The sequence below is a fragment of the Phlebotomus papatasi genome, chromosome 2 (assembly GCF_024763615.1).
Source record: "Phlebotomus papatasi isolate M1 chromosome 2, Ppap_2.1, whole genome shotgun sequence".
NCBI lineage: Eukaryota > Metazoa > Arthropoda > Insecta > Diptera > Psychodidae > Phlebotomus > Phlebotomus papatasi.
Window position 1 is genome coordinate 70,061,568 of NC_077223.1, and position 24,369 is coordinate 70,085,936.

At 32.0% G+C, this 24,369-nt stretch overlaps 1 protein-coding gene across 1 annotated transcript in view; it reads left to right on the forward strand.

Moving 5' to 3' along the window:
* Positions 1-24,369, forward strand: part of LOC129801018 (uncharacterized) — a 104,912-nt gene that overhangs the window by 62,968 nt on the left and 17,575 nt on the right. The window contains exon 3 of the mRNA XM_055845773.1: positions 13,396-13,576. Coding sequence (XP_055701748.1) covers positions 13,396-13,576 — 181 coding nt within the window. The remainder of the gene's footprint in view (positions 1-13,395; positions 13,577-24,369) is intronic.

Consider the following 24,369-nt stretch of genomic DNA (forward strand, 5'->3'; position numbering starts at 1 on the left):
AAAATTAACTTTTAGAAAATGATTCGAAAATTACATTTCTGTCGAAATAGAGGAAAATAATCTTCTGTAATGTTGTAGAGCAGTAAATTTTCTATAAGAATATGCTCATTATAAAACGTTTAAGTTTTCTCAGATCTCGTGAAAGAATAAAATATGCGTTTTGACAAGTTTTGCCCCAGTCTCCCCTAATGTGCAAGGGGTAACCCAATCTCAATTTTTCTGGCAACGCTATCTGGTTTCTCGAGTTTCGCGATGCAATTGTAGAATGTCTCGGATTTTTCAAAGCGTTTCTCTGGCAATTGAGATGGGTTTCTTAATTTAAATCTCTCCTTGATAATATCTAACCCTTATGAAGTCTCATGTTGATTACAATCATTTAATAAAATAATCCGAAAGCAATTTGTTTCGTTTAACAAATGGAGATTCGTTTTTATCCTGAAACTACTGGATAATAATATTTTTACTGAAGTATTGATTTCTTTCCCACCCATATTGGCGAGCCCAAAATGTGAAACACATATCGGTAATTCGGAGGGACAAAATTGAATTTTCGATTTAGGGATTAAATAGTCACAATCACTAATTGAAGTTACAGAGCACTGTGCCTAGATTTAAGCACTGTCCCCTCTGGGAGCAATTTACAGCTTCAGGGACTTTCTGTTGGACTTTGCGACCCAATATGTTGTATGTGTTCCCCACAAATCCTGAAAACAAAGTGTAAAGTGATCCCTGTGACTTATTAAAGATTTAAGCAAATGTCAAAGGGTGATTGTGTATAAACTGCGATGGATGGTAATATTTTGTGAACTCGGGGATATATTTCACTTTAATTTTCATTATACCAGGCCAAGGATTCAATAGAGGGTAAAGATTGATGAGTTTGCAAACGTGAATGTCCTAATGCAATTCGGCGAATGGAGAGCTTATTTATCACACCAGAGATTTTAGTGGAAAATGAAATAATAAAATATTTACGTGCTAAAAATATGAAATCTCTCATGAATAATAAGTTAAAAGCCATATGCTTCAGTTGAGACCATTCATTTGGATATTCAATAATGCTATTGACTAATGATTATAATCGAAAATCAGGATTTTGCTCAAGTGAGTTTGTATGAATTTATTGAATCTTGATTGTATTTGAAAATCTACGGAATTGTAGATTGATAGTCATTTGTGCAGAATAAATCTTATAGCACTCTTGAAATTTCAATTTTAATTGTTTGCAGTCACAGCTTCAGTCATCGTTCAGTCAAGCATAAAGTTGATTTTCACAAATAACAAATATAAGATTAAAAAATATAGCATTTACCAATCTTTACTTTCAGATTACTATAAATTTATCTTAGTTTTTTTTTTTAAATATTTGTTAAAATAAAATAAAATAAGATATTTTGTATCATTTGAAACTCTGAATACCCTAAAATAGAAGTGAATAATTTTTTGAGCTGGGAGAAAGCCTACTAGGCGAAAGTGCCCGTGCTTGATACTGTAAAATAATGTCCAAGGTTTGTGATTATTTTCTGATTAACACACAAACCGAAGCGATTCTTCCACTATGTCAAAAAAATGTCTCATTTATTAAGTTCATAATTCCACCTCATATAGTTCCTGGAAATGCTTAGATTTTCTTCAAGAAGAAAATGTAAATTCAGTGACGATTTTTATACAAGTTGGGTCCGGGGCCTTCCTGTATAATAAAATTAATTCGACAATTCGGAGGCCCATTTTCACTGCAAAAATTTTACCGGATACAAAAAATTTCACATCAATATTTAGATGGAACTCTAATCTATCTGCTTAAATCGTTTGTACGACTGGTTATTAGTTTTAAAATCACTTTTATGTAATTTTTCTAAACCATGTTTTTATGACGTTAGGGCGCTAGTGAAAACCATTTTTTCACTTTGAGTCCATGAAAATGTCACTCTGCAACCTTAAAATGCAGGCAACATGGTTGAAGGTTATGGCAATTGTCGATAAAATTGGAGGATTACAATAGGTGTAATTATGAAAGAATCACATTTAATGATAGAGTTGCTGCATTAAAATTATCATTCATGGACTCTTCTTAAAATATAGGAAGGACACAGGTAGAATTTATGAATTTGTCACCACCCACAAAAATATTATCCCCAAGTTAAAATATTTTTACATAAATATTAATACTGATGAACCTTCTATGTGCCTATGATAATAGTTTTCCTGAACAGCGACATTAATTAAGAAATACTTATAAAATATCACGTATCGAAATTACAGTTTTGGACCCATTTTTTGATTTTTGCTTCCTGAATCTAGGAAAAAAAAGCTAGGATTCTAATTTTTTTTAGGTAATGTGAGGGTTAGGACCAGCAATTAAAATATATTGCCATGAATAGTTAAAAAAAATAGTTATTATTAAGCTTGGATCGTATCAAGCATAGGCACTTTCCCCTACCTTCGGACGACTCAAGCTTCGGACAATTCAATTAATTTTCTATGTACTTACTGAATGGCCCATGGCTTTCTTCAGGAAATATGAGGCACGAGACTAACTAATAAAATTATAATATTATAAATGGATCAAAATTAAAAAAATGATTGACTTTTGGAAAACAATTGTTTTTGATATGAAATAAAATTAATTATTTTTTTAACACATAAATAACATCTATTAATATTTTCAAAAAGAAAAATTCCAAAAAGTTATCCTTTCTATCATTTTTTTTCTTCCCGGTTTCTCGAACATAGAGCTGTCAAGAAACTTTTGGTCAATCTTCGAAAAGTTTTTTGTGTAAGAGGCACTATCAAATAAATTATATTTAAATTAAATTAGAATCGGAAATACTATTTTTATGATGAGTCCAAGAAACTGCTGGATGCATACTAGTAAAACCTAAATATCCTAAAGGTATCCTTCTGAAACAATTATGTCAAAATGAATGTTTTACATCAAAGCAGTTAGATGAGAAAATCATCATTTTTTAAGAATTTTTTAAGAACTTCAAGAATATTTAACATATAATATGTGGCAGTAATGGATTCGGTAAATAAATTTTACACAAAGGAGTTCTAATTTATGATCCTAAGCCCACAGTATATGACAGTTCGGGATAGATCTTTAAAGCTGAATTTTACAGGCTGAATATTCTCGAGGATCAACCTGAGTCTATTCAGGCCTTTAGCCAGTTAGCCACCGAGATTATTCTACTTCATGGAGTTCTTTACTTTTAAAGCTAAATTAAGCTGGACCGGGATTTCTCTTTAAAAATCTCAGCTACAACAATTTCAACAGGACTTATCGTTAGTTCTTCTTTTTATCCATTCACCGTGAAAACTGTGCGGGAAAAATTCTTTTTAAAAAGTCTTTTTTCTATGCATTAAGTGAATGTGATGCTCTTGGAATTTCACCTGACTCCTGCATAGTTTTGAAAGAAACTTGAGGGTGCATATGGATAAAAAAATTTCAAATGAATCACGGGGAGCTTTTCGAAAGGTTGAATAATTCTGTAATTAGAATAAATTGGAGCAGAGGAATGCGGGTACATCTTGTGAGAGAAAATTCCAGATTTCACATTACTCACACTTTTAATGACTATGGGTGAGTTTATCTGAAAGATGAGACTTTTTTGCCTCATTCTTTTCACGGATATTCTTTAGGAAGTGATTCTTATACTATATATGGTGGAAAACAGAATTCTTATTTTTTTCATAGAAACCAAGAACATGCTTTTTGTGTGTCAAAAGAGAAAGCTTTAGGGGGAAAGTTTCATTGTCCTTGGCCTACAGTTGCCTTCCATCCGGGCCTCCACCTTCCAGGAGTATCTGAGAGTCATTTATCATGTTTGAGACAATAGCACGAGATAATGTATAACGACAGATGAACCATAAATAATATCGTTGATGGAGAATTCTCATACTCAAGTTTTTCGCATAGATTTATGAAAACACCAAGGAAATATGAATAAACATTCTAATGAGTTTTCGCTTACACGACATCATCAACTTCTTCAGACCTCACTTGCTCCTTCCATCCATATTTTTTAATCACAACTTACGCGAGACAATTTCTAATTACTCGCAATTTCACGCAGAGTCAGAGAAGACACCTCCCAACTCACCCTATAATTATGATCATCAACTGGGAATATTTCCCTCATGCTGGAAGTGAGATTAATGATTTTTTAAATTATCCTCTGAAAATTTCCCTTCAGGGTAAATATTCAATAAATCTTCCTCTTTTTTTTCTATCCTCTGAATCTAAATTGGACCAAATTGTGGATAAAGGCGAGAATATAGGGCATTTAAAATCATTAGTAAAAGCTTTTGTTTTAATTATCATTATTATGTCTAATTTGAACTCATATATCATTGAAAAAGGCAGTAAATTTAAATATTAATAAAAAATTAAGAATAATCGGGTTTGAATTTTATTTTCTTAATTTTTACATAAAAGTAAAATTTAAAAGGTTTTTGATAAGAAAGAAAATGTTATATTCTTTGCATCCAATTGATTCAGACTTGTCCTTCTTGAGAAATCCAAGTTCTCGATGTGTCATAAAAATAAATCTTAGCACTACACAAAAATTAATACAACAAACATTCTACTAACTGACTAGTTGAAATAGCAACTTAAAATTTTTATAATATAAATAATTTGAGTCCAATAATGTTCCAGTTATCAGAATATATCAATCAAATTTTTCTTGTTGTAATTCTAGGTTAAAGTGTAGAGAATTGCACCGAAAGAGAAGCTCATTTTCACAACATCAATAAACATATAAAAATTAATATCGTACATTCCACCTGCTTTAAGACCAAAAGGTCTCTGTGACATGCACATCATCATTAGTAACATTTTTTGGTCGTCTGTATTAAATTTATACCATTTTGTTAAATACAATTGAGTAGAAAACTTTTCAGTTTTTAGAAAGATTAATTCTCCAAAAATACATATAGCCCCAAATTGGCCAAAAACTACCATAGAAAGTGGTATGTACGCAACAGCATCTTCACTGCTCATTAAAAAGAATATGGGCAAAATAAGTGTAACACTCGTTATAATTTGAGCTGTAAAGGTATAATAGTAAACTTCACTAAATAGCTCGAATTTTACAAGAATATCGCAATGGTATTTGTACATATAAATTAGGTACTCTCTAACATTACTCAAATTTGAATTATCGAAATATCTGATCATGTCGCAAAAAATATTCATTATGGCAATGAAGTAGCAACCAATACTAATCAGGACATAATCTGTGATTAGAATAATACTCATTGATATTACTAGGATAAGAAATTGATGAAAATGGTTGCATAAAAGGCTTGGTTTGGACTTGGGTGGCATCCCAGGTATTGCAAGTAATATTGAGTCGATGTAGATAAAGTATGAGAGAAATCCAATTGAAGACGTATACCATACTGGAATTAAAACTCTATTTAATTTTCATTAAAACAGTATTCATTTACAGTTAAAAAAGTATTTTAAAACTTACTTTAAAATTATCTTAATGATGGTGAGGGTCTTTTTAAGATGAATCCTTGTAAAATTATTGATCAAATCCAATTGGTGAACTTGATGAGTTTGTCGTATAAACAGAAAAATGGTATTAAATTCTTCTGGATGAGTTATGGAACATAAAGTCTTTGTGAGAAGTTGACAACATCCAACAATAGTAATGACCCATAGAAGAAATTTCATGAGATTTAGTTCAATGTACATTATTGCAAAAATAGAGGATATAATAAAGTATAATTCAATAATTGGTAAAATTATTCTTTCATATCCACATAAAAATTTTTGTGGTATGAATGAAAAATTGAGAATACTTAATAAAAATCTGACGGATTTCTCAAAGTCAAAATACTCCGGATAACACTCAATATAATCAACCATTTTTGAAAACTTCACGACTGATGGAATTTATGGCAAACACCACCAACTTATATCTTGATTTTATTTATTAAATTTTTATTAGATTCTTGGGAATACTAACACATGAGACTAGAGAAAATTGCACCTGCTTAAATAAGATGTTTGTTTTGAAATGCTTATACCTACCCATTATTTGTTAAAGGAAAAAGGGAACTTTTTCAACAACTTTATGTTCTGACTGACAACATTCTCACGGAAAAATATTTATTTCACGATGTTTTAAACAAGAAGATATGTGATATTTATAAAAATAAATATAACATGGATATGAAATAATAAAAAAAAAGTCAAGCTCATTATAAGGAGGTATCCTAAAGGAGACCAAAAGTGAGCTGTTTTTGACGATTTTTATCTTGAAATTTTTGGTATATGTTTATACATATTTAAAGTATTTCTCACTCAGAGAAATAGTATCATGTTTGGGATTACTGCGAAGGTCTTGAAATTCCTGTCAAACCTGAACTGATTCCAAGGGTTATGAATCGGCAGTGAACCGACTATGAAGCCTATTTTTTATGTAAATCAATTTTATCACTCCTGTCGGGAAATTTTTTGAACGATTTGTCAGTCAATTAAAATCGATTGAGAATCGATAAAAAAGGTGAATGATGTAAATGTATTTTTGAGGGACAACATCTAAGTTACGAGTTCGAACATTTTGCAAAGACTGGAATCCTTTACCATACTTTTTACTGCTTGAACTCCATAGAGAGAGCAGCATATATAATATTTCCTCGTTTTGGGGTTCTATATATATTTCGATACCCTACCTATTTCGATGGGTCATATTTTGATAGAATTTTAAAAATCTGAATTTTCGAGTTTTTGACGTCACGCTATTTGTCCGTCCATTTTTTTGTCCGGCCGATACCACGCTTAGAGCTCAAACGATAAGAGATAGAGATTTGAGACCTTCGGGGACCCTCCATAAGTCAACCTTGGGATCATTAACATGCCCCTTATTTTCCTCCCACTCCTCTTCTTGTCTTTCAAAACCAAGTTTTTTGGGATTGTTTGAAAACGCTTCGAGTGATTTGAACATTTCATTCTTATACAAAAATACCGTTGAATCATTGCTTTATAATTGTTTTTCAAGGTCAAAGGTTAAATAAAGCTCCAGAGAGCGTATTTCTTAGCGAATGGCATTATATTTGGGCTCGTTGGAAAGGTCTTGGAATTTATGATATATCCCCAGGGAAATTTTATTTACATTTATGTCTATAATGCGATCTCAATAATTATAAAACAAAATCAAGCCAGAGTTAGGGCAGAATCACATTGACAGTAAAATTCTCGCCGTAGCCTCACCGTATTTCGTTGATTTACGAATTTTCATTGCTATTCTTACGCAAATTCTCAATTACCGTATTGTCTTATCTCATACTCGATGGCACTAGGTAAATATAGTATAAGAAAATTGAATAAATAAAACGAAAATGCGATAAACGGTAAGCAAAAAGAACTGTAGGATTTTTTTGCTACAGTTTTTCATATAGTTTTTTTTGCTCACCGTTTATCGCATTTTCGTTTTATTTCTTCACTTTTCTTATATTATTTTAATCTAGTGCCACCGAGTATGAGACAAGGTAATATGATAATCGAGAATTTGCGTAAGAATTGCAATAAAAATGCGTAAATTAACGAAATACGGTGAGGCTACGGAGAGCATTTTATTGTTAATGTGATTCTGCCCTAAGTCTGAATCGGTTTCAATAGGTTCTGAACCGGTAATGAGCCGGTACAAAACCGGCGCTCAATTTTAAACCTAAAAGGATTTTATTAGAGTATATCGGGGCAGAATGAACCAACAAATGATGTTCTTCCCTACCTATAGAAAACATGTTTGAATCCAACTGATAAATATCTCAATGAATAAGGAGGGAATTAATTAGTCTGGTGAGTAAATAGTAATTAACTCAATATTATTTCTAAAGAAAACTGCAATATCCCAACTGTCTAATACTATCCGTGGCTAATTTCGTCCCTGTCTCCCCTACTCTTTTTTGGGCGATCTTTTGAGTGATTTATGGATCGGGTCAAATCGGTTCGGAATCTGTAAGCAGTAAATGATACGATAGTGAGGTATAGCGCTTAAGTCATAAGTTCAAGCACTTAGTAAAGCTTGGGACGCTTTGTCACCCCTTTTATCTTGTAATTTAGGCCAATGTCTTTTGACTTAGATAAAAAGCTTTTGCAATAATACAGATTTCTAGTTAGAGCATCTGCTGTTCACTAGTCTGGCGTTGGAGATCTTTTATTTAAACAAATACCTACGAAACTACTTTTCGGGTATAATCCAGGAGAGTTCAAATATTCCGTAAAGATGGGATGCTTTGGCACTCCTTTTTTTTAGCGAATTTAATTTATTTCACATTTTAAATCTCACCAAAAAGATTTTTGGACATTTTTACAGCATTAAGAATCAATTTAAAAAGTTTCAAGGGTGGAAGTCGAAATATGACATAAACTCAAGGAGAAGTTTTAAAAGTTTTTATTCGACCCAGATCTGCAATCCGCAAAGGACTTGAGATAGATGGAATTTCCCATATAGACTCGCTATAGCATTTCAACTGACTGTCATGATTGTAAACTGTCTCAAAATCGTGTCATCACCTTAAGGGATTTATTTTAAAGATACGTATACTCCAGTAGTAAAATGGAGTTGTAGTTCTGTCGGATAAGGATACAAAAGTCATATGCGAGAAAATTATTCCAGTTGACATGCCCATAAGAATTTTTTATGTTACAGAAATTGTGATTGCCTTGTTGACTTTGTATGAGCTGGAAGCACTGTTTGATATGTAGTAAATTAGAATGGAAATGGGGAACTGCATGAACTGAATGTCTTATTCATCTTCAAACTTGATGAAGTGAAATGTCGCGATGACTAGTGTTCCCTTGTTGAAGTACAACGTAGTAAGTTTAACAGAAAAAAGGAACTGTATCAGCAGACCTATATTTACTCGCATATGTGTAAGGGGAGTAAGAATTTGGGCGTTTCAAGGGTTCCAAGGATGTATTTGGGTATGTTCAACTGTCGACTGGGTTAATGACTATGAAAGGTCCTATGTTCTAGAAATAAACAAGCATAGAATAGGTACGAAAACTGTCCGAAAAATTTTTATTGAAAGTTTATGTTTCCAAAGGATTTGCTTGGACAAAATAGTACATTGGACATTTTCACAGGGTTAGTCCATTTTTTTATAAATAGCTTTAAATCAAGTGAGAAAAAAATTACTTTGTGCAAATTATGAAATTAATTTATTGAAGAATTGTTTTATGTTCTCCAATATTTCTTTTTTTGTCTCACATAAATTTTGATATTTTTTATTATTCACGTATATAAGTCTTACAAAGACCATATAATCTGTAATAGCGAAATAATCCTTTAAAATCATAAGAAAAGCTCTCCGAGACAGAAGGAATGTGGTGCTACGACCACGAGACAGTAGAATTTGTATGTACAAGAAAGATTAAATTGAATTAAGCAATTGTGAAGGAGAAGGAACCAGCAATTAGCTTTCATGCTAACTACAAAGCTTTCATTATATAATTTAAGAGTTTCATGCATAATGTACTTTGCATGTGCTTTTAGTGAAGACTTTTCCTGAAAAGAACATGAAAACGCTGCTGGAGAAAATCACATAGAAAAAAATGGAGAGTGGCATGATGGCTGTAGATAAAAAAAATTGTGCATATTTATGTACATCTCTGTATGTTTGATTATTCAAATTTTGCAAAGTCATATAGCGGAGCTTTAAAACATTCTTTTTTTTACAGAAGAAAGCTAGCGAAAAAATTACTAAATGGCGCAAAATAAATAAAAGTTTTTATTGACACAATATCTCCGTGTAAAAGAAAAATTGGATTTTTTGACACAGCGTTTCAGCGTTTTTTACAAACGTAGATACAGTACAGTAGGATATTGAAATGTAGAGTGAAGGGAACACTTATTGGCCCTCCTTAAGTACCATTTAGGATATGAAATTTGAAAACGTCACTTCGTAAGCAGATAATATCAAAGAAAACATGTAATTTTATTAATAAATAAATTTAGATATTTTCACGAAAATAATGGAAATATCGAACAGAATCCGGATATGAACAGTAATTTTTTAACACTTCAACGTTCAAAAACAAACAGTTAGTTTATATCAAACTTTGGATCATGTAATTTCTGAATAAAAAATGCGTTATCTTCTGGAAAAAAAATTAACGTTGAAATGAAAACTAAATAGCATCAAGTTTCTTATGTTTTTATTAAAATCTAAACTGGTAAGTAGAAGTTTTTTTTGCATCGCAAGAACACTAAAACTCACAAAAAAGAGCTCATTTTCGTGTTCGGTTCACATTTTTATTCTGGAAAATTATATAACTAGTCAGGATAGACAATAATCCGGAAAGTCGTAAAACTGAATCGAAAGGAGTTGAAAAGTATCCCAGTTATGTGAGTTATGTGAAATATTTTCGTGACTTTTATAATGCTGTAGGTACCCCAAAAGTATTTTCGCATCATAAAATTTCTTTCAGGTCTAATTCATACGGGATAAAGCATAGTGCTCAGGAGTTCGAAGATTTTGCAAAGTTTTTTCTGCTGCATAATTACTTTTTGAGTTTATCGGTTCACAACTGATTTAAATCAATTTATAAGTTAATCGAAAAATCGCCCATAATAGCTAACGAAGTAACACAATTGAATTATAATGGATTTATTATATGAACATTCATAACCGATTGAAACCGTTTTAGATTCATCAGAAAAAATCGTTCAACATGTTTTTATGTATCTACACTGGGAAAAAATGGGGGTGCGATTGACTTTTTTTCCTCATAACCTTAACACTTTTTAGATGTAAAAATATATCAACATTTTTTAATGTTAATTTTACACCTTTCTAAGAGTAAAACTAACATGAAAAAGGGTAAATTTAACCCCTAATACACCTAAAAGGGGTAATATTTACACCGATTTCGGATCAATACTGCAGGGTAAAATAAACATTACTGGAATATTATTTTAACTTTTTCGGATTTCTCTTAGTGTAGATCCAAAAAAAAACATATTTTTGGTGAAGAAGAAGAAGGGTAGGGAGAAAATTAACACAATTCTAATGGATTATGGATCGACGTATGAGCAGGGGGCTCTCTCGAAGGTCATGTCGCTAGCCGTAAACGTTTGACATTTACGGCAGGACAGATAGTGTGACTTCGTTTTTCAGACATTGTGTGATTCGCGAAGATATGTTAAAAAATGTGGTTTATGCGGATTAAAATGTGGAAATTTTGAATGGTCAAAAAGTGGACTGATGTCTAATTTATTTTATACTGTTGTCTGGATAGAGTTCGATCAATATAATGAAATATCTGAGATTGTTAGGAAGCTCACCTAATAAAATATTCATACATGTTATAAAAGACGTAATTGAGTAGGCTTGCGATATGAAAAAAAACACATAGGGGAAGTGCTTATAATTTTGGACAGTCTGCTTATAAGCATCGAAGTTCCAAGTTTGAAGTGCGATATTTTCTATACTAATTGACATTTCTTGTTACTCTCTTTTCAGAAGGGTTGTTTAGAAACTTAGCAAGCTATTTATCGTCTTATTTTTATTAAAATTAGTTTTAATACGTTTAAAAATGAATTGATAAGTAGAGGTGACCTTGGCTCTTATTTTGGACAACTTGTTTATTAATTTGGCCAACTTGGCTGTAAATTTGGACAGCTAATCCGCCTCAATAGGATGCCCATTGTTCTTCATTTGATGAACCAATCTTACCAAGTCCTCTTCCTGTTCATGTAAGGGAAACGTAGAATGTCACAGAAGCCCGGAAACTTTCCATATCATTCATTAAAGTGAGTTGACTTCGATACTCCAAGTACGTGCAGATTCGCTCATTCCCTGACCTTTCCGGGAGCCTTTCAAGGCATTTCTCGCTACATCTCTTTCGTAGAGATGATGCTCCTTTGTCTCTCCAGGCATTTGTCCAACCTAGTCATCACAAAAGCTAAAACTTCACGAAATTTCGTGAGAAAAACACCTGTCCAAAATAAGAATCATCACCTCACTGGTGAATGTCTTAAAAAATTTCCCATTTTTCACACGAAAAATATAATTCACAAGGCAAATCTCACTTCAGGTCAAATGTACAAATCATCAGTAACGTGAATCAACACAATATTCAATGAATATTCAATAATATCACTCAAAAACAGCGAACAAACTTTGTTAGTACTTCACCAAAACTAAATAAGACTGAAGTAAGCCACGAAGTTCTGTCATATTTCTCGTAAGCAATTGCTCACACTGAATTTTCAACAAAGCAATTTCAACTCAAATCATATTCAAAATTTAACGTATTTAGTGTCAAAATCTTCCAAAAAGAACAAATATTTAGATAGAATTCATTTTTCATCAAATATTGGAATAAAAATCCATCATTTTAATCAATATATTTTTAGTGTCCAATTTTACCCTCAAAGTGTCCAAATTTAGAAACTGTCCAAAATTATGAGCACTTACCCTATATCGAGACACTGTTAATCGTTCCGGTATAAACGAATAAGTATTAAAACCTTAAACGTAAAACGTTCAATAGTGCAGTACAACTGAATTTATTCTCCGATTCAACGTACAACTGCAATTAGGATTTTCCGAATTTGTAAGTCAAACGGAATGTTTGCAAAATCGGCTGTCTATACTTAATTTTTAAGAATTGTGTAATACAAACTAGTCTCAATGTTAACAATAAATAAAATTTGTTCGATAAAATTCTTTACCTCCAATAGCGCCAAAATCTTACTATTTTACAAGTACTGAGTTGTTGCATGGAAAAAATAATTTACCTGATTTTCTGCAGGTTGCGACATTAAATTCTTAAATTTACTAACTTTATCACTTTAATGACTAATTTTGTTGGGTTCCTTTTGAATGTAATTTGAAGCTTCATAAACAAGAGTATAACTGCTGAAAACTTTGATGAAAGTAAAAGTTTTCGAGCTATAAAGTGCTTCGCATTTTCTCTTCTTGCTTCTTCACTTATACAGTGTACACAGTTAAAGTGGCCCTTTATCACTTAAACCTGAAACGGATCACTAAGCTGAGGTATTCTTTTATCCTTCTTTGAACGCTATCACAGCTCAAGAATTTTCACACGCACATTTAGGAGCTTTCTTAGGGTACTCTACCGTAAATGTGTGTCTTATGTAATGACATGGGTTTTAAAGGTTTTAAAGGTGCGAAGAGATAGAAAATGTTCCCCGTGAATTTAACAACTTTCTCTCATAATCTCAAAGTCTCCAAAGTGACTCTGATGATGACATGACTTCTTGTGGGAGACATGAATGTGACAATTTGGGAACATGATGAATCAGGCGGAAGGCAACCCTCTTCCCAAAAAGTGTCGACAAAATGAATAATTTATAAAGTTATATTCCCTGACTTGCACCACTTAACGCATCACCTTTTCCCTTGTAGATTCTCCGCCAAACTCCTGACGTCACTTTGCCAGAAGACAGAGAATCAGCCACTGACTGGAATTATTGTGATCGGCGAGGGACAATCTGCCCGAGCCACAGCACTGTCCGGATCGGCGATGAAGCTGCCGGTGCTCTGGGCAAAGGGCGGAACCGCCAGCCTTAATGGATTGCACAAAGAGGTAAACTTTTTCCATCTTTTCAGGATGAGCATTTGCATAAATCGATGAATGTCCTTGTTACGAAATTCTTCAGCTCTTTTCTGCTTTACCCCATTTTGAGTTTTAGCCGTTTCACCATGGAAGAAATTTCCAATTTTTTCTAAAAAAGAATTGGGTTAAGAAAATCTCCATAAAACAATATTTTCAATAAACCAGAAAAGATACTAGATGTGTTCCATCTGTTTCACAAATTCTGAACTGACACGATACGGAACATTTGTTCGAGTTTTATCATACCAACAGAGGAAAATAGTACAGATAAAATTTTAATGGTTATAAAACAGTCAAAGAACACTAAATTTGTCAACAGAACTAAAAAAATCATTTGATTCAGCAGAGTGCATAAAATACTAATAGAATTTTATTGAGTTCCATTTCATCGTGCAATTAGAGTATTATCACTACATACTATTTTCTAGAGTTTCTAAAACAATCTATTTTTGGATTTTAAAATCCGGTAATAAACCTAAATTACAATGAATTATGTGTAGTTTTTCATAACCACACCTATTGTAAAAGTTTTGGAATCAGTTATGAATGTTACCATGTTTTTTTTTTTAATTGTTCGAAAACGCGTCATGTGATTTTTTTCATAGTTCGATATGTTTTAAATGTTTTCCTGGCTGACATTTCACCCTTATACGAAAAGATCGTTGAATCATCCCCTATAACGATTTTTCAAGGTCAAAGGTATAAAAGGCTCTAGAGAGCATATTTGCCAACCGAATAGTATCATGTATGGGTTCATTGGAAAGGTCTTATATCTGACAAGCTTGTCTTAATTTCAACCGGTTATAAATCGATAATGAACCAGTTCATAACCGATAATTAATTTTAATCCGGAATTCAATTATATTACTCCCAAGATGTTTTGGGCAAAAAGAGTGACTTAAGGATCGGTTCAAATCGATTGTAAATAGGTAATGAACCGGTTATGAACCGATAAGTAATTTTTATCTCAAAATCAATTTTATTACTCTTAATACTATTTTGGGCAATCTTTTGAGTAATTTATAAATCGATTCCAAACCGATGAACGGTGAATGATGCGAAAGTATTTTTAGGTATAGCATCTAAGTCACATTTGAGAAAGAGTTCGACGTAAGGCCGGCTTCAGACCTAAGGTTTAGCCCAGTTCCCAATGGTCTCGAAATTCAAAATAGCAACCAATGTTATTAGTTTTTCAAAATTTAATGGATCAGTTGCCCATGTTGACCAATCTTAAGTGATAATTTTCCAAAAGATCTTGATTAAGAAGAAATGAGAAAAGTTAAGCCATATGGCTAAGCCTTAGGTCTGAAGCCCGTATAAGAGTTCGAACACTTTGCAAAGCAGGGACGCTTTACGATCCTTTTATTTAAAAATACCGTTCGAATTTAATACCTTTCCAAAATGATCGAAATTGAAGAACATGACTGTACGGTTTTATACGAGTTACGATGAAAGTTATCATGTGTGCAAACATTATAGGAAATTTTTTATTTAACAAATTTACCGAGGAGCAGTTTCCTCTATTTCGATGATATTTCACTTTACTTATTCCTTTTCCAAATCCATTGAAACTTTGACCGTCCAAGATGATTAATAAAAGCTATGTTAATAATATGAAAGCCCATCAGTCTCTTTCATCACAAAATACATAAGGATTTTAATTTTTTTTTGGAAAGATTCTCTTTAAAGGCATAAAATATTATATAATATTTTCATGTAAGCGGAAAAGTGATTTTATTAAGAAAAAAACAATATCCAATTGCAAAATAGTCTGGAAGAAGCATGAATTTTTTAGTTGTGAAAAAGTGTCTCCTGCACTTTGTGGCAATAAGAGCTTTTTCTTGTTGAATTCCCCATTTGAGAGGAAGACGCAGTTGACGATTGTCTCATGATGTAAAAAATTCAAATTCTCACTCAATGTCAAATGCTAATGCACTATTTGCACAATTTACCATTTTCTGGGACATTCCCAACCACTTCCGTTTTTTTTTGCGTCGTCTCTTTTATTTTTATACCTTCACTCTTGCTGGGAAAATTTGAGATAACAAAAAAGAAAAAGCAATTCAAAAGTGGAAACTTTCACCGAAGAATTCATCTCAATGGTTCGTGAGATTTAGTATAGGTCGTTGGTTTTGTCAGAAAGAAAAATTCGCAGAATAAGACACGTTTTCGTCATATTTGTTGTCACTAAACGCCCCAAGAATTTCTTATTTCCCTCCATACATCATATCATGGGTTTTCAGAATTGCAGAATGGGCTAAAATATATTTTCACCAACGGATCTTCCACATCGAATTGTCGTTCATTGTGTGCAAAAGGAAACATTGTTATATAGGCATGTTCCCCTTGAGTTTTCCCAATGGAATGAGACTTTTGAAGAATGTTGAAGATAAAGCTTCACTGCTTTCCTTCAGGAGATCCTTGAGTGTGAAAAATAGGATTACGTTGAATTAATACGTGACTTACCACTTATAAAGAAGAAAAATAGTTTCCTGAGTGACGGAATGACTGTGGGAAATTTTAATGCAGAAATATATGGCATTTGATTAATGATGAAAAATATGAAAATTTTTAATATAACTGAAACTTTTTCTCAAAGATTCTGATGTAAATATATAACCAATGTAAAATATTGTAGATATTTACTTTTACTTAACTTCTTATGGAAATCACTGTAACAAATTGGAATTTTGGTAAAATATTAGAACAAGATGTAATTTGTGTGGGGAATACCTCGGCAATAACTCGTGAAAGGATTTACGCATCCTAGAACGTATCAGAGAAATTTACAAATCCCAACAATCCCAGGAAAGTGTTTGCAAAACCCAATACACCATAATACTTTATCAGTGAAATAAATATGTTAATGAATCACGCATTTTGCATGATAAAATTTAAGCTTTCAATGAATATTTTGGTGCTATTTATTGTTTTCTCCATTATCAAATTTTCCAATAAAAAACTTCGCAATCGCGATAAAATAATTTATAATAATTTTCTGATTCAAATACAATTTCATTTTATTAATAGCTATTTATTAGACAAAGAAAAAATATATTAAATAATTCAAAAATTTCTCATTTATAAAGAAAAAAAAAGAAAAAATAATCTTTTGTAATATTAAAAAATGAATTTCTGAACGAATAAAGAATAAGAAGAACAAAAACAGTGAGAAGTTAAAAAGTTTTTATTTTCGAAATTAATGCATGCATGAAATTACCCCACCCTTCTCTGATTAACATAAATACCATACAAATAAGTAATAAAGGAGCCAACACACCTTTTAATTTAGTGAAACATATCACTATGCAACAAAATGAAAACGATTTTCGTGTGATTTCAAATGACCGATATCTTCGGATTACTTGATGGCAAGCATGTGGCAAGTTAACCGAGTTGACGAGTTATTTGAAGCCAATTCCTAAATTGATCTCGGACTCAGCTCACAGTGCTCCGAGGAAAAAAATTATTTAAACAAAAATTCAGTATATTTATCCCTCCATACGGAAAGGTATCTTATAATACGGAAAAACTTCTCACTTTTTAGATATTTAGTGTAATGTTCGCGAGTACAAAAAAAATCCCATATAAATTTAAATCGAAGTATGAGAAAGTGGCTTCAAATTTCTGGCAAGGCCGTGCTTGATGGTGTCTTCTTAGAATATCTCCAGAAGAAACTTATGGTCCAATACTTCTAGTTTCTCAGCTAATTTGGGATCAAAATCGTTAAGAAATCCGCAGAAATTAAAAAGAATTTAAAAATTAAATATAATATTAATACTGTAGGTAGGGGAAAACGCGCTACCTTCGAACGACTCAAGCTTCGGACAATTCAATTTTTTCTCTATTTTGCTTTTGGATTTCACCCGTAGCTCTTTTCTTAAAATTTGAGGCATTGGACTAGCTACTAAAATATAATTTTATAATGGGCGAAATTCATTTATAACACATTGAAAAAAACTGATTTGTACGAAGCATAAATCGTCCGAAGGTAACGCGCTTTCCCCTACATCACAGGATATTAGTGTCAAAGGACCTTTTGTAGAAGAAGACTTAAGAAAAATTTTCCAATTACTTCGTTTTTCTCACGATATTCCAGATTTTCTACTTGAACCCTTGAATATCCATCAAATCCAGAAAAATACATACATATCTTAAGATGCAACGATATCCAGAAATTTTAAATCAGAGACCTAAGATCTAAAAATATTCCTAATTTTAAGTGTATTCAAAGTTTTGTTTTTAAGTTTTAAAATATATTTCTACCCATTTCATAAAGATTTAGTCCTCAAACTAGCTCAGAAACTAGACGTTATATGGACCATAACTTTGTTCTAAAGATATGGTCAAGAGACACCAATGAACTCAAACATATACTAGTAATTTGAAATCACTTTTTGCTGTTGCACCGTGTTATCGAATGAATTTCTACCTCTTATTCTTTCAAATTGAAATTAAATGTGCGCCGGTGCCATAAAAAATTAAATTCGATCAGCTAAAAATCTAGGCAAAATATCAAATTTGATCAGTATTTAATTTGAAACTTCAAAGCACACATTTCAATCGGGAAAATTTCTTGAAATCAAAATTAACATTTCCTCAAATTGCGTTCAACATTTAAATTCATTGAGAAAGAACGGAATGTGAATTTTAAGTTTCATAAATTTGCCAGAAACTTTCAGCAAAAGAAAAATAAAAGTATTTTCATATTACCTAAATAAATTATAAATATAAATTAGATTTATTTCACAAAGATTTAGGTTTTTTTTCTGATCAAAATTTGATATTTTGCTGATCAAGTTTTATTTTAGAACAAATTAAATTTTTTTATTGCTTATTTGGTTATTGCCATTTAGTACAAATCTAGACAAAAAATCTTGTACTAAAATTTCTTTCTTTTTTGTGGGAGAAATTTTTTAAGAGCAATGACACGTTTTAAAAATCAAAAGCTTATACTTAGCATCGCTTGAGACAATTTCGCGTTTATTTGGGAGAAAAACAAAATATGCGAACTGAAATATTAACACAAAAAGTCATAAAAAAAACTTTTCAAACCACCTCACTTACCATACGAAATAAAATTGTATTATGTGTACTGTACTATCATATATGTTTAAAGCAGAATCAGCAAAATGCCACATATTTTTGGTATCGAAACCCAGAACTTTCACAATAATACTTTCACATAGTGTCATGGGGTTAAAAGGCTACAATCGCATAAAAGAAAGGGAGGAAATACGACTTTTCAGACAACAAATTGAATAAATTCAACTGACGGTTTTAATAAAAATTGAAATTATTCATGAATTCAAAATGATATCTTATATCCGTTTCAAGGGGAAAAATACTGCTTACTATACGGAATAAATTTCTATTCAGTTGCCAATAAATTATTCCTTTTGGAACTTATTGTCCTACTGGTGTAAACTTTAGCCTTTCAAGGAAATGATGCAATAAGGGAATGAAAGTGAAATTTCCTGGGGGAAAAAAATATAAATCTCCTCTTGGTGACATTGGGGAGCCCACAATGATGTCCATTGCTGCGAAAAGTCCCTCTTGAACCCTAAACCATCAACAAATCTTCACCATCTTCCACCTGTATAAGGTGATAAATTGTTAAGCCATTGAAAGAAAGGTCAATTGCGGGGTCAAATGGCAATTTAAAGAATTCCATTTTTCCTGCAAATTTAGGTTTCGTGAAGGAATACGTCACATTTAGGAGCAAAATAATAGCAAGAAACCCCACGTGACTAATATTACAATTAATCTTTATCTCGGTAGTCAGAAAAAGTATTTATCTTCCTCCCACCCCTGAGGTTAAAAATAATTCTCAATGATAAAGAGAAATGCTGTAAAGTTCTTCAATACTTTTGTGTTACGCAAAAATTTGTTCATTTCTATTTAAATTGCAAAAATAATAACACTCATTTCTCATGCAATAAATTTCTGTCTGAAAGCACACAAAAGCTTTAGAGGAAGAAAGCACAACTTTCACTGTTGGTAGGTGGATTGGGAGAATTTCATCCTTAGTGGGATCGAAAAGGGAAGGAACGTGGGAGAAATCTCAATATTGGTGAATAAAACTTTTTCCTGGTTTACCCGCGCATATATGAGTTAGGAAAATTTACACTTACGCAGAAAATATTTGGTTAGGGTTATAATATCGATTCTTTCACCAATATTTGACCTTTAAAATATGTGAAAATATTTTTTGGCGTAATTTTATATATGAGGAAAACAAAAATTGTTACGAAAGAAAATTTACAACATTGAGAATTTTGTATAAGGGCACAAGCACGTTGGTCGTAAACAGAGGACAACAATACACATAGGTACCATAAAACCAGAAAACAGTCGTATAATTGGTATTAGTACAAATTCTTTCTCGCTTTGAATTTTTTCTATAGAATTTTTAATTACTTGTTAGGGGGATTTTTTTGGCGAATGTAGTTCTTTATTTTTAACAGTTATTTTCTGACTTGTCTAATATGGTGAGCGGCTTAATCAGTAAATTGTAAATTGTATTTTGCAAATCGTTGATTTTATAAGATTTTGAGGTGTATATTTGACCATCTGAATTATTTAGAACAGATGCAAAAATATTTTTCTTGTATGTAATATTAAGCTGTAATGAGTCGTAAATGTAAATTTATGGTTATTTCAATTCTTTATGGTATCTACACACTAGAAAAAAAATCACGCCCGTGTTTAGTAGGTTTTCGTACTCAAGCGTAGGCAGGCAATTTGCTTCAATATGGATATAAATTTCTCTAGTGTGGAGACCATTAAATACGTTTTGAAGCTATAATTACATTACATTTGGAATTTGATACGTAATTGCCAGATGCAACTGAGTATTCGTTGATTGCTCTACAACGTCATTATTTCCAAATAAATTGAAATCTATCTTTAGGGTAAGTGTGCCAAATTCCGGCCAGCTTCCAATTCCGGCCACCTTTTTTGTTCCTCGAATTTCCATGAATTTTTAGTTTTTACATACCCTAGAGATTATACAATGCAAAAGAATAACAAAAAATGTAGCTTCGACAAACGAGATGACGTGAAAAAGACATTGGAAGAATTCCCGAAGGGCAAGGAACTATGAGAATGAAGGTGGCCGAAATAGGGCACCAAAGCTATGTCTACATTTTTATTCATTTTAAAATGTATTAAGAATTATTTTAGAGTAAATAAAGACGATAAACTTTCTACAAGGTTCTAAGCAGCACTCCTTAAGTAAAAGGAATTAAAAAATCAATTTCTATTAAAAATATTACATTTCAAACTTGAGACTTTGGCGCTTGCATGCAACTATGCCGAAATTTGGCACACTTACCTTATATCTCTTGTTATCAACTCGACCAGTGAAAGGAGCGTGTCGAAAGCTTTGAAGAAAAGTTGAGTATATTAAATCTTTTTTGGGTTGAAAACTCCATAAGCTGCAGTGCTTTATGCTTTTAATTCAACCAAAACGGTTAGAAAAGGAGCTCTCCAAAGTGATTGACCTTTAATCTTCAAAAAATCAAAATAAAGACAAAAAATTTTGGACCAAAACGTATCCAAAAATTAAAGAAAACGATAGAGGTGTTTTCGAAATAAACCAAAAAAACATTATTTTGGAGGTAATAGAGGATGTCAGGGGAAAGAGGAAAAAACGTCTGAAGATAATTTTTTTTTTATTGGGGGTCATTGAAGACAGAAAGTTGTTATCTTCTATCGTTTAAACTTCAAAGCGGTGAGAAGTTGGAAAAAACTTTGAGTTCGAGCAGTAAAAGTAGCGAAAATAGTACAAGAGTTTTAATAAAACTTGACCTAATACAGCCAAATGTAATCAAAACCGACTAGAAAAGCTTTTATTTGCGAGCACCATATTACCAGGTATCGACTCTACTAATCCCTGGCATTTCTCCAAAGAAATAGAATATTTTTTGTATTTCTCATAATTGACATGTGTTCGATGTTTTCCAGTCTCAATTTTAAGATCATTCAATAAGTTCTCAATGGGATGTAAATCTGGACTTTGAACGTCAATTTTATTGTCATGCATGGAACCAAGACTTTATTGCTTTTGCCATATGCTTGGGATCTTTGTCCTGATGAAAACACAATTTTAACGGCATATTATCCTTAGCCCATAGCAGCAAGACGTTTTGGAATATGTCTGTGAATTTCTCCTTAATAGATGTAAGAGACCAATAGGGGAAAGTACTCTTCCTTCGAACGTTCATGCCTTCGAATAATGTGAATTTTCTTTTATTTGTCCTATATTAGTTATACCTTATTATAAATGATTGATAATTACATGATAATTAGAAAAAAAATTAGAATTTTTTTTTAAAATCACAAAGGTATGAACGTTCGAAGGCAGAGTATGCTTTTCCCTACCATGCCAAGAAAAATATTCCCAGAGCATTATGTTTCATCCGCCATGTATCACGCTAGATTTGGTGTATCGAGGGTTAAATGCTTTGTTTGGTAGGTAAATATCTTACAGTGCATATTCCGCTCATTCTGAACAAATTTATCTTACTTAGTTTCGTTGGTCTACAAGAGGTTTGTCCAATGTTTCTTGGCCCGAAAGGAGTTGTTAGTATTAAGATGAGTCCGAACGAACTGTATTCACTTATGGAAATCTACAGAAAAAGCCACTTTTATACCCAAAAATATATCACTAAAATCTATAAACATAAAATTTTGTAGATTGCATCGCCCATTCGACAGTTGTTAACCCAGTAATGATAAATTATAGTGATATTTTTCACACACTTCTTAAAGTTTATACTAAAAGTTCCTTTCTACGGTTAAAGTTAAGAATTTATTGAAAAATATTTATTTATTTATTTTTTAACTGAGATTCTTTAGAATCTCCAAGGGGTTACTTAAAATCGAAAATTTGTGTCCATATTCCGTTTATTCCATGGGATTCAAATGTGATTCTAATGACTCCAAATGTGTGATTCTCTTAATAAATTCAATTCGGTATTCTGTGATTCTTAATTATTCCATTCTGTGATTCTGTCTATCCCCGATGTCTATCAAGATAATTCTTGAACAATAGGAAGATCTACCTACAATGTCGCTATGGAAAAGGTTTAGGAAATATCTAGCTAGAAAGCTTTCCACGTCAGGCCTCAAAATAATCAAAATGGGGTTAGTATTGAATTTTTGAAAGAAAGTTATTGAAACTCTAGAAACAACATTATCGGTTCATAGTTGATCAAAATTTTTCGCCATTTTCTTCAAGGAACAGCCTTAATTAAATCTTTGATTTTAAACATGTAAAAAAGCTTTTTTATCAAAATTTCCACTCGATTTTCGCAATATTCGTATTTTCTGACTGGGTCTTTTACCTTGTATCCGCCACGGGAGATATCGTATTTCTTTTCGAATGAGACATTTCACAATTGTTTTATAGTTCAAAATGTGGAATTGGATAATTTAAAAAAAATCCATAGAAATCTGTAATGTACTATGGCTTATCATTATCTATCGCGAAATATTGATTAAGAATGAATATGTAATTTCCTTTGGCTTTGATTCCAGTGATTCTTGAAAGAATATCATTTCAGATTCTATTAGAATCTTACGAGTGATTCCGTGGATTCTATAAATTCGAACGAAAAAATGTGTCGGTATTCCAAATTTGAAAAACCCCTTAATAACTTCTTTTTGTTGTTTAGTTGAATCCTTGAAATATTTTTCAGAGTATTTTCGTATTTTAAGTAAAGTGTGTATTCCCCAAACATTAAAATAGTTTTAAAAAATAGCTCCTTTTAATCGAATTAATACACTGCTTAGTATTTGGTGTGTATTAGGTATATCAACAATACTTTATTAGATTCCAAGCCAAACAAATTCCGTAATTTTGCATCATTTATTTCGATTGCAAAGTGCAGGATAAAAGATAATTACTTGGACTATTATTCCGTATGTGTTTAAACTTTTGTATTAAGGTTAATCTTTTAAGTACATAAAGCATTAAAAGCATTCGAATATTCTCACTAATTGGTATTTAACTTATTTTGTATTCAATTTTATTTGTAAAACTCATGTTCATAATGATATAAAATTGCGATAAATTAAACTTGGCTAAAACATTTAATTTTAATGTATTTGGTGATTATTCACATCAAAGTATAGTGATACAATTCAGTGATGGTTCTGATAGAAAACGTCCAAAATACTCATTATGAGTCTTTTGGCTATTGTTGTCGGAGACAAAAAAGGATTATGGATGAATCCATAGTCCATACTATCCCCTTAATTGATTTCAGTGAATAAGTTTTGTTAAAATGAATCAATTGACAGTGAGAAAAAAATAACCAAATAATAGAGCTCACTGTGAGAGACAAAAAGATATGAAATTTATTATTCTGAAGAACAGACGAGATTCAGTAACGTTTTTCATCTCTGATTCTGTCGAGTACTATGTTGCCTTGGCAACAATCGGAAGTGACGTAATGGGTAGGTGGGGTTGGCGCCTTGGCATATTGGGAGGACTTAGCCTAAACGGCAAAGAGTTAAAGTGGCTGGGATGCCAAATACGCGCGCCTTAGAGATTGTTTTGCCAAAGAGGAGAAATGTCTTTCGTATGGAAAATATGTTGTTGAGTGTCGATGGTATTCGATTATCTTATCAACTTCTTTTGCCCCCTTTTTTACCATTCATACCTCTAACTCTTTCTCCAATGGCCAATGTGTGTGCGTGACAAGCCATAAAATTTTTGCTGAAATCGTAAGATTTTTTTCCAAGTGCAGACAACT